Source organism: Balaenoptera borealis (assembly GCF_965194805.1).
Source record: "Balaenoptera borealis genome assembly, chromosome: 1".
NCBI classification, from domain to species: Eukaryota; Metazoa; Chordata; class Mammalia; order Artiodactyla; family Balaenopteridae; genus Balaenoptera; species Balaenoptera borealis.
This window is the reverse complement of record NC_138860.1, coordinates 98,020,583-98,031,128: the sequence shown is the minus strand read 5'-3', so window position 1 is coordinate 98,031,128 and position 10,546 is coordinate 98,020,583. Positions and strand designations below refer to the sequence as shown.

Here is a 10,546-nt window from a genome sequence, read left to right as displayed (position 1 = left end):
TAAAAAATACTGCCACTTTTATTATTATGCTGGGCAGCACATTTTTTACAAAAGTACCTTTACAAAAGTGGGGTTTGGAATCTCAGGGGCTGAGTCTGTGGAAATCTGTTTTATTCTTACCAACAGTCAGTGAGTAAACCAAGGGAGCCTAAGGTTTCCATGGCATTGCTCTGGCCTGATCTCATGGAAGAGAATCCAAATATTTGGTGGTTTCTGGTGGAATTTCTGCCCCTTGGAGGGGGAAGAGGACTCCATAGCATGTTGCAGGAGGGGGCACATGTTGCAGGTCAAGAGTAGAGATGGCTGAGCAGGGGAGAAGGGGTACCTTTTACACTGACCTCCAGTTTACAGGCCCTTGTCAGTGCCAGACGCTGGGTGCACGCCCCCTTGTGGTGGGAGGGGGAAGTGAGGCCGGCCCTAGGTTGTCATACAAGACTGGTTTCCCCTAAGAGGCAGGGAGCGCCGCCCAGTTCAACCTGTTTCGTCCTCCCATTTTCCTGCATTCCCTGAATGAAGTGCCAGTTAAGTTGTTTCAGCTGGAGGGATGACAGTTAAACTCAGACAAAGTCTGAAGGAAACAGGGCAGTATCTTTCTCCCTCTGGCCCAGGGTTTGGGGGAGGGGACCCAGTGTGTGGTAGGAAGAGTCCTACCTGCTTTGAAGCCCCTTTTCTCCTGGGCAACCTCACCTTATTCTAACAGAAAAGATTCTGTAGCTTGTTCCCTGCGGAAGCCTGAGGGTCCCAGCTGCTCTGCCGGGGCCTCCAGGAACCATCTGGGCCTTGGAGGCAGAGGTGTGTCCTCTCTGGCATCCAGGCCGGGGTGGGGTGGGAGCAGCTGGAAACAGAAACGGGGTTGGGCAGCTCAGTCTGCATGTCCACGTGACAGATCATGTGGTCCAGTTCAGCAGGCTGGGTGGCTCCTTGGACTTCACCCTGAGTGAGATGAGGCTTGGAGACTTATAGTCGCCATCCGGGGAGGGCTCAAAGCTGGGGCCCCCTAGGGCAGGGGAAAAGCCATGGATGGAGTAGATGCCAGGGTGGGCTCCAGGAGAGGCTGGTACCCCCATGAAGCCAGCCACATTCCCATGAGAGTGGGAGTATGGAGACATGCATGGGGAGGGGATGCCCTCTGGAGACATAAGGCAGGGCCCCCTGGGGCTCCCAGACCCTGGACTGGGCCACAGGGAGTTCTGCAGCTGAAAAGAGAGAGAGAAAAAGAAAGCCCATGAATCAGGAGCCTGGGGGGCCTCCTTACCTAGGGACTCTCTCATTGCCCTTATGGCTCCAGAAACTTTACAAGAAAACTCCACTTGGTCCCGGTCTAGAATCTGCTCCCTCCTACCCCCAACACTTGCAGTGGCATCTCAGAAGGCCCCTGCCATTACATCTCAAAATGAGATTTCCTCTAGTGATTCCTTTGTACCAACTGCTCTGCATACATCATGAGACTGGTAAAAGCCCATTTTGCAGAGGAAGAAGGGATTTACCCACAATCACTTGGAGCCCTAATGCTGCTCCAGGTCTCCCTGGGGCCACAGTTCACACTCTTGCTGGCTTCCCCATGGAATTGCCAGGCCCCGAGTCTGGGTGGGGAGGGGTCTCACCTGGGGATGGCTGTCGGTTCGGGGCAGCATGGAGATGTCATAGGCAGACGTGAAGGGGTTCCGCCCCTCCTGGATCTTCCCATAACGCTCACGCTTCCGCCACTTGGCTCTGCGGTTCTGAAACCAGACCTGGGGGCAGGTTGGGAGAGGTTGAGGGGGTGATAAAGCAGCCCTGAGGCGTGGAGCCCACTGGGGAGAGAGTTGATGGTTGCATCCTCCTGTGGGGTGGTGGGGAGCTGGCTCCAGGCTGGAGGATCTTGAGTTGCAGGAACTTATAAATTCACATCATCCTCAGGGCCAGGGAGGGAGCTGGGATGGGGCCTAAGAGAGGCCCAAGCCCAGAGCGGGTTTATTGGCCCCATAGGCCCTCCCCCACTCCCGGGGCTGAGTCACTCTCTGGTTCTCCAGCCTGGCTGTGTCTGGTAAGGGTATCATTGGGGTCCGTGGCCTCAGAGGCCCTGGACCAGTACACATATGTTGGGTTTCTAGCCCCCCTGCCTCATCTCTTTCCCAGTGGTCCCACCTTACCGCATCTGAGAAATCTTAAAGATATTTCTGTTCGGGTCCTGTCCTGCTTCTGCTTAAACTCTCAGTGGTTCCCGGGAGACCTCGGCCTAGAGCCCAGCTCCTTCACAAGGCCCCTTGGCACTGACCCCTGCCCCTCCCCACAGCCTCAACTCCTGTCAGGCAACAACACTCAATTCTTCTCAATTCTTCTTAGCTGCCTCTCACCCCAGCTCGCCTCTAAAACACTCTGCTATCTTGCTCCTCCTGCCTTTGCCCACGTTTTCCCTGCCTGCGCTACCCATCCCCCCCATACATCTGAGCTGGGCACCCTCCACTGGACTTCCTAAATACCCCAGCATTGCTCTCATTATACTTACCACATCCCACTACCATTATCTGTTTTGGAATCTGCCTTTCCCATTCATTTGTGAGCTCTTGGCGGGTGGGATGGCATACCCGTGTGCTGTGCACATATCTGGGGTGGATTTGTCATCTGGTATGTGCCCTATGCGTATTGGTGCACGTATTGTGTATTTCTATCATATAATAAACTTTTATGTGTCAGGCTCTAGGCTGGACATTGGCAATATCAAAACCAAACCAAACCCAAAAAATCCTCCTGCTTTCCAGGGATTTAGCTGGGAGCCACAACAAAAGAAGCTGCGAGCGTGTAAAAGTAACCCTACCTGAGTCCCTCACTCCCCACACCGCCTCTCATGCAAGCAGGATCCCAGAGCAGGCCTGGGGCGAGGCTGAGGAAGGACCCGCAACCGGCTCTCCTTTCCCCACTCTCCCTCCCCTGCAGGAGATGAAAGAGCCTGGAGTTGCTGATCACTTTTCTGGGAATTCTTCCCTGTCACCACCCGCTCTCCCCTCCTCGCTCTGAACCTGCCCCCTGCACTGTCCCGTGTGGTCCCCTTATTCCTCCCAACGGGGTGAGGTCTATGGGTGGTGTCATGCGTCTGCCAAGCATCCCTACTCTTGGGCTTCAGTCATCACGGAAGCTTCTAGACTAGGTCTGGGGGGCCTTGTGGCCACGCCTCCACGCTTTTAGGGTTGAAAAGGCCTAGAAGAGCAGTGGGGGAAGTGTGCTCCGCTTCCCCAAAGCAGTTGCACCGGGGCAGCTATTCAGAGTCCCCCCACCCCCACTAAGGCCCGCTGGGGTGTCTGGATAGGTGACATTGGGACTTCTACGGCTTATGTGGTCTGGGGTTACCTTGAATGCTGGGCCTCTTACCCTGATGGCCCCAGGCCCTGAGGAGCCCTGGGGAACAGTTCTGGAAGTCTGTTTTGGGTTCCACCTGGTAGGAACATGGAAGCAGGAAGACCCAGCAGAGAAGGCGAAACAGCCCAACTCCCTCTGATCCGATGTTGAATCCAGCTGCAGGGCCTTCTCTGCTAGGCCGCAGCTGGCCCCTTTATAGACTGACTGCTGGTTCCCACATTCTGCCAGAGCTGGCCCCTGCCCCAGTGCCCTCGGAGCCTCTGGAGGGGCCCCACCCAGATTGTGATAAGCGTGAGCTCTGCCCCTACTGAGTCTCCTCTGCCGGGAGAGGGACTGTCCTCTGCTTAGAGGTCACCTCCTCACCTTTCCCAAGAGGCCCAAACCCAACCCTTCTCCCGGTGCCTCTTATTTGGCGTCAGGGAGCCTGCTGCATATCAAGCAGGTTCAGAGCAAGGCAGCAGTGACCATCTTCCTCTTGGGCCAGACTCTTATTGAAGCCTCCTTTTCCATCCCCACCTCCTGTCTGCCACCTTCATGTTCTTGCTCACTTCCAGCATGCCTTGGACATGGATTCCCTTCCCTTCTTCCTTTCCCAGCATTCCTCCATCCTCCCACCCCATCTACACAGGCTGGGCTCCACCCTAGTGAAGCTGGCAACAGCCCCATCCCGCCCCGGGGCCTGATTTCTGTTGGGGAAGAGTTTGTTGTGGGCAGGGGCTCCCGGACAGGCTCTCCCAGCCACAGTCTGGGAGTTGGCAGGACTGAGGTCACTGGTTCAGGATGGCTTTAAGCATCACCGATCCTGAGACCCCCTGGCAGGGACCCTCCCCACTCTGGGCAGCTACCTTGGGAGAAGCCCTGATTCGTGTTTTAGCATTTCACGTCTTCCAAAATGCACACATCTGTGATCCTCAAAGATTCTCCTTATGCAGGTAGTACTATCATTCCCTTTTCTTAAATTGGGAAACCAAGACGGAGATTCAGTGACATGCCCCAAGTCACCTGGTCACCTAGAAGTGGCAGAGTTAGGACTCCCATACAGGTCTTTTGACTCCAGGAGCCTGTCACCCCCATCCCATGCAGGAGCCTCAACTTGGGCCGCAAGCCTGTGGCTGCAGCAGAGCAGGGCGTGGAGGGGAGCCCAGGAGGGCCGCCGGGGGCAGGCCGACTCTGTGTGGTGCCAGCGTCCACCTCTCCCAGCCCCTCCGTGGCCCGGCTTATGGTCTGGATGGTTGAGGCAGCCAGAGAGCCCTGTGGCCGGAGTGCCCTCACCTGTACCCGGGCCTCGGTGAGGTCCGTGCGCAGAGCCAGCTGCTCCCGGGCATACACATCAGGGTAGTGGGTTTTCTGGAAGACTTTCTCCAGCTCCTCCAGCTGGAACGTGCTGAAGGTCGTGCGGTTACGGCGCTTCTTGCTCTTGTTCTTGGCCAACTCCATGGAGTCAGGGAGTCCCGGGGACAGAGGGACACGCAGGCTGGCCAGGCAGGGGCCTGGGGAGCCTGGCAAGTTAGAGGGCCCGTCTCGGGGGCCCCCTCGGCAGTCCAAGGGCAGCTGGGGGAAGCTGGCAGCTTTGGAGGCCTTCTCCTCAGCTGCAATGGAAAACACAAAAAGGAGGATGGAAACCGAACCGGGGGGTTTTGTGGGTGGAATAGAGGGAGGGGGAAGAACGTTGACGCTTCAGTCCCCGCCTCCCCCTTCCTTTTTCCTCCCGTCCTCCTGGCAGCCACCCTTCAAGGGAGCCTGGCATTCGGAGGCCTGCCTGCTGAGCCTCCAGCTGGGGAGGGGGCCCTGGGGAACCATGTGCTCTGTGGTCTGGGCGGATCTGCTGGGGACGGAGGGGGGTTCATTTCGGGGAAGTATTCTGTGGTGGCGCGTCCCACAGGGCGTGGAGGTGCCAGGATTGATGCCATGGCAGGGCCTAGCACAGGGGCGGGAAGAGGGGGTGGCCTCCTTGCCCCTGACTCTGCAGGCCTTGGCTCCCATGCCCACGCCTCTGCTCCAGGACTGGATAGGGACAGGGATACTCAGACCACCTTTGGCTGATCTGGCTGGGCCTTATTCTCTGAACCCCAAGTCTCAGGACAATGTCAAATCCCCCTGCCCTGGGGTGTGAAAGGCAAGATGGGGCAAAGAAGCTTCAAGAAGGATTGTCAGATTCCTCTGAAAATACTGATGTTTGGGCAAGGACTTAAGCTCCAGCATTAGAGAGCAGGAGATAGGAGACAGGCTATGCTCGGAGAAGGAGAGGTAGGGGACAGTGTGGAAACAGGGCACAGTTCCATAGCCCATCATTGGTGTCATCGTCTGCCCCTCCCCTCCCCAGGAGTTTCTGACGGCTCCCCCATTGCCCACGATTAACAAGCAGCCCCACTCTGACGTGCTAGCCCTCACTCAGGAAACTTGATGGAGCTCTACCACGACTGGGGCATGGTGAAAAATAGGTCACCCTGATCACCCCACCCTCTCCCTCTGGCAAGGACCCCCAGCAGCGTCGCCATGAAATCTCTTCTTAACAGTCCTCTGGGATGGCAGAAGCAGCGCCACAAAGATGCCCCACTGATTCACACAGCCTCTTCCCTGGCCCCAGGCCCATCCCCAGTGGGGGCCTGGCCCCCAGGAGGCCCAGCGAGCTGGCACCAAGAGGCAGTTTCTTTCCCAGGACTTAGTGCTGGGATCACAGCTTGGGGGGTGGGGGGTGGGGGGCAGGGATAGAACTGGAGAGATGGGCTCTGGGGTTCTGGGTCTGACGGGTTCCTGTCTGCCTGTGGAGGACAAGTTGGGCGAGGTCCCCCCAAGCTGGAAGGTGGTGGGTGACCTCCCAGGACCACCCAGGCTGTGAAATAAGCTACGCTTCACGAGTGTGTCCTGGAGGCTGGGGAGAGTCAGGGAGGGCCTGCCCTCAGGCCGGTGCATAGTGACAGCCCAGACACCAGGCTTCTTTCATAATTCAGGTGGAGCATAGGTGGGGAAAATGCTTCAGTCCCTGACTTCTATTCCTGGGCAACACATTTTGGTTCTGGGGTAGTTCCACCTGGTAGGACCTGAGGAAGGAGGACTCAATGGAAGTTGAACCAAATAATTTTAAATGGTCAGGAAGACCAGGGAGACTGGGAGGGGGCACTGTACACACAGCAGGCCTGAGAGGGAGGGGTCTCGGTATCTTGGATTCAGAGGGAGGGACAGCTGGACTCCAGGCAGAAAAGGGCGAGGGTGTCTCAGGGACGGGGTCAGAGGAGCACTGATGTCACTGCAGAGGGCTCCCCAAAGCTCTGGGGCTTGCTCATCTGCCTCTTGGGCCCTCAGTGACTGTCTCAATAGGATCTGCCCAGATTGGAAGTGATCAGACCTGGAGCTCTGGGACTTGCCTTCTTGACCTTAAGCCACCCAGCTACCAGGGTAAAGGATGAAAATGCAGCAGGCCGTCTCAGAATAGCTATCCAAAAAAAGAGCCAAGCCTGCCGGCCCCTGCTGGCCTCCTGGGAGTCGGCCTCCCAGGACTGCCCATTCTGCAGCCCTCTCAGAGGACCACAGAACTTCTTCCCTTTTCATTGCCATTGTCCTGGAACCTCCATCCGCCTGGAGGACTCCAGTGTAAGGGCAGCAACCCCCCACTTTGGAGACAGGGGCATGCCTCATAGAACACCAAGCAGCCTCCTGAGGAGCAAGGCCCAGAGGAGAAAAGAGATGGAGGTGGGCTAAACGAAGGGCAGCGATCAAAGAAAGGCAGAGCAGCAATAGAAGCCAGCAGTTGGAATCTAAGCTTATCAGGGGAAAGATGCACTGTAAGCCCGGAGCGTGTTTAAGACGTGCACAGGCTCTGTACAGGAGTCACTTGCGCCTGGTGGGGACACTGGGTGATTAAGAGGGTAGTGCTCCTGTTGGAGATAGGAAGCCTCGGAGCTCAGCACTGGGGTGTCCGTGGCCTGCACAACCGCGGAACCGCAGCAGCAGTCTGTTGGGCCTGAAAGACAAGAGTCAGGAGGAGCACCAGCAGAGCTCTGTCCCTGACTCGGCTCTCACACCCCGTGCACTCCCCCACGCGGGGGGCTGCCAGAACCCCTAGCGGCTGCCTCGAAGCCTTGGCAGGTCGGGAGCCGCACAGCTCGGGCTGCCTACCGGGAGCCCCGCTGGCCCCATGGATGGCGTCCATCGACGCCGCAGGACCAGCCATCCGGCTTTCAGCTTTCGCGGCAGCCTTGCTCCGCGCGCGCGCCCTTTCCCAAGCGACCCGCAGAGCTCTCTGAAGCCTGGGCTTCCGCTGCTCCGGCTGAATATCCGAAGCTGGTGTGGACCTACACGCCGTTTGTAAACCCCCAGTGGGGCCTTGGTGCTCTCCCTCGAGGTTCCCAGTCTTGCCCTAGAGGCCTCAGCCGGGGCCAACGGCTGAGGACTCTTCTCGAAGTCCGCGGCCGGCCCGGAGACCACGGTCAGCCTGGTTATCTGGCTCAGGGCCTCAGCGGCGGCGGGCGCGTTCCGAGATCAAGAAGCCAAGCTAGGGGACAGACCCCGGCAGAGCAGGAAGAGCCAGGCACTTCTCCGTCCCTCTGAGCAGCCACGCGCTGAGGGCGCGAAGATGGCTGGCGCCGCCAGGACGCGACCGCGGGGCAGACCGGGGCTGGGCGCTCTCCGCACAGGGCGGCCAAGGGCTGGAGAGGAGCGCCGTGCCAGGCTCTCGAGCGCGCAATTGCCCGGCCTCGCAAGGATCGCGCAGCAGATGGGCGCAGCTGCGCGCTCACTGGTCTGAACTGGAAACGCTCGGAGCTCGTTATTTTAAAAGCCAAGAAATTAAGCGGGTTCCCCCTTTGACCAACATTTCCCACCAAGCAGACCGCGCGGCCCCAGTCCCCGGGGCTGTCCCTCCCTAGCAGCCCAGCTCTGCCACAGGGACGCAGGCCACCCGCCCGCCTGCCGAGTTCAGGCCAGGGCACTGGGGAGGCCAGTGGCGGCCGGGGTCTCTACCCAGTCTCGGCTCGCACCCGCCGCGCCTCCTTTTCGTTTGGTCTGTCCTCTGCTCAATTGGAATCGTTAATTTCCTTCTCCCACTTGTTCCCATTTTGCTATTTTCTACTCTTTCAGGATGTCCTTTTTTTCTTTCGTATTGTCTGTCTGCTGCTTCTCTCTTCCTCCGTTCCCTCCTTCTCCATTTACCCGCTTCGTTCGATCCTCCCCTTGCTTTCTTTTTTTCATTCGTTCGTTTATTCCTTTCCGTTCTGCCCAGTTCGCCGACCGCCTTTTAGCTCTCCTTCTTTCCTCTCTCCTCTGTTGTTTTGTCCAATTTCCTTTTCCCTCTTTTTGGTGGTTGTTTACACTTTTTGGGTTTCTTTCCACGCATTTCGTTGTTAACACCCTCGCCGTCGCTAGATTCCTCCCCGCCGCTCGTTCTGCTCCAGCGCTCTCCGTAGTTTGCTCGGCGCCGGGGCCGGGGCCGGTCGCGATCCTGGCGGTCCGTGCGGGATCCGTCGCGCCCAGCAGGGACGCGGACCTGCAGGGTGGGTCCTGCCGGACGCGGCGCGCCAAGCCAGGCCGGGTACCTGTCCCCGGCGGTGCTCACGGCGCTGCGCGGCCGCCGCCGTCTGGCTGGGATCAGAGGAGCCAGGCCAACTGCTTCTCATTAAGTCCCAACTGTGGTTTTTATCAGGAGAGCCTCTTTCAAAGGGCACAGACACGAAGCTCCGCGGACTCGCTCATTTCCTCCGCTGACCCCCACACACCTCCCAGCCCTCCCCTACACATTCCCACCGCCCCGACTGGGCGAAGGCCCGAGCTGCCTGGCCTCTCCGAGGAGGCCCGCGAGGCGCCAGCGGGGCGGAGGCGGGTTGCAGCCGATCTCGGAGGATCCAGCTCTGGGCCTAAGCTGCGGGATGTGGCAGCAAAGATGAGGCGGGCGCGGGCACCGACATTTCCACAGGTCAGCCGGTGCAGCGGGCGGCAGCGGGGTTGCGAACCCGCCCGCCAGGCCCCGGAGTTCAGGCGCGTTCTTGGGAGACGGCGCGGTCCAACTGGCCTTAGCGAATAGGGCACCGGCCCAGGAGCCGGAGGCACCCAGGGGTTAGGCCCGCTCCCGACGGCCCCGCGGTGACGATCCAGTGCGAGGAAGCCAAGACTGCGAGAAGGGCGGCCATCGCCGTGCATAACGACGGGGAGGCCAGGTTAGTCTGGGAAATAAGAACACAGTTATTCCGTATTGAGAACGGCCCCGGCACTGCGGCACTAGCCGCGGCCACTGCGCCGAGCGCCTAAGGCGCAGGCAGCAGCGCCTTTCCCGGGGAGGCCAGGCCGCAGCCCTCGGCTGAGTCCCGGCGTGGCCAATGTAGGTCGGGGCCCGCCTCAGGGCCCTCAGCGGGCGCCAGACACAAAAGCCGCGCTTCTCTCCCCGCATCGGGGCCAAGAGTTAAGTGTAGCGCCCGGGCCCTGGGCCCGGTCCGGGCTTCGGGGTCGGTGTCAGTTCCAGCCTAACTCCGGCCAAGCACGATCTCTCTTTCCCGGTTCCGGCCGCCTTCGGGCCCGAGTGGGCCCCGGGCCGTCGCCACTCCACCCTCTCTCGACCTCCCGCCTCCCATTCCCGCCACCAGAGGCACGCGTGGCTCTGCCTCCCGCACCGCGCTGGCTTTCGCCCGGCCGGGACCAGCGCCGGTCCGGCTTCAGAGGGAGCCGTGGCGAAGGGCGAGAGAGGTAAAAAGTTAAGAATAGGCGAGCGGGAGAGGGAAGCGGGGAGGCCCCTGCGGGCCCGGGGGTGGAAGACGGAGAGCTGGTAGGGGCTGCGCGCTACGCCCCGCGCCGCGCTTTACCTTCCGCGGGGCCCTCGTAGAAGTGGCCGCCGTTGAGCGCCGGGCTGGGGCCGAGGTCCTGCAGGTACTTGGCGGGCGGCTTGGCCGGCTCCGGGAGGTAGGGCTCCAGGGGCCCGCAGGCCGGAAAGCGGGTCAGCCGCGGGCCGCGGGGTGGCGCGGGGTGCAGGTGAGGCGCGGCGGCCGGGGTTCCCTGGGGGCCCGGAGGCTCATCCCCGGCGGCCGCGTAGGGGCGAGGCCCGGGCCCCACGCCGAAAGGCGCGCAGCTCTCCGGGTCCATGCCGGCTCGGGGCGCACAGGCCGCCGGGGGCTCCGGGGCTCGCGCTGCCCGCGCGGCCTGTGAGCGCCCGCCAAGGGGGAGGGACCTGGGCGCGGGGGCGCGGAGCCCCCGGGAGCGGCGCGCGCCGCGGGGGGCGGGGGACAGG

General features: G+C 60.5%; 1 protein-coding gene across 1 annotated transcript; it reads right to left on the bottom strand.

Annotated features, from left to right (window-relative positions):
• ALX3 (ALX homeobox 3) lies at window positions 1-10,439 on the bottom strand. The gene is made up of 4 exons (XM_082404241.1): window positions 10,125-10,439; window positions 4,609-4,925; window positions 1,605-1,733; window positions 1-1,196 (listed from the first exon to the last, which is right to left on the bottom strand). Exons 1-4 carry the CDS (start codon window positions 10,399-10,401, stop codon window positions 888-890), a joined length of 1,032 nt encoding a protein of 343 aa, XP_082260367.1. The 5' UTR covers window positions 10,402-10,439; the 3' UTR covers window positions 1-887.
• Between the last annotated feature and the right edge of the window lie 107 nt (window positions 10,440-10,546).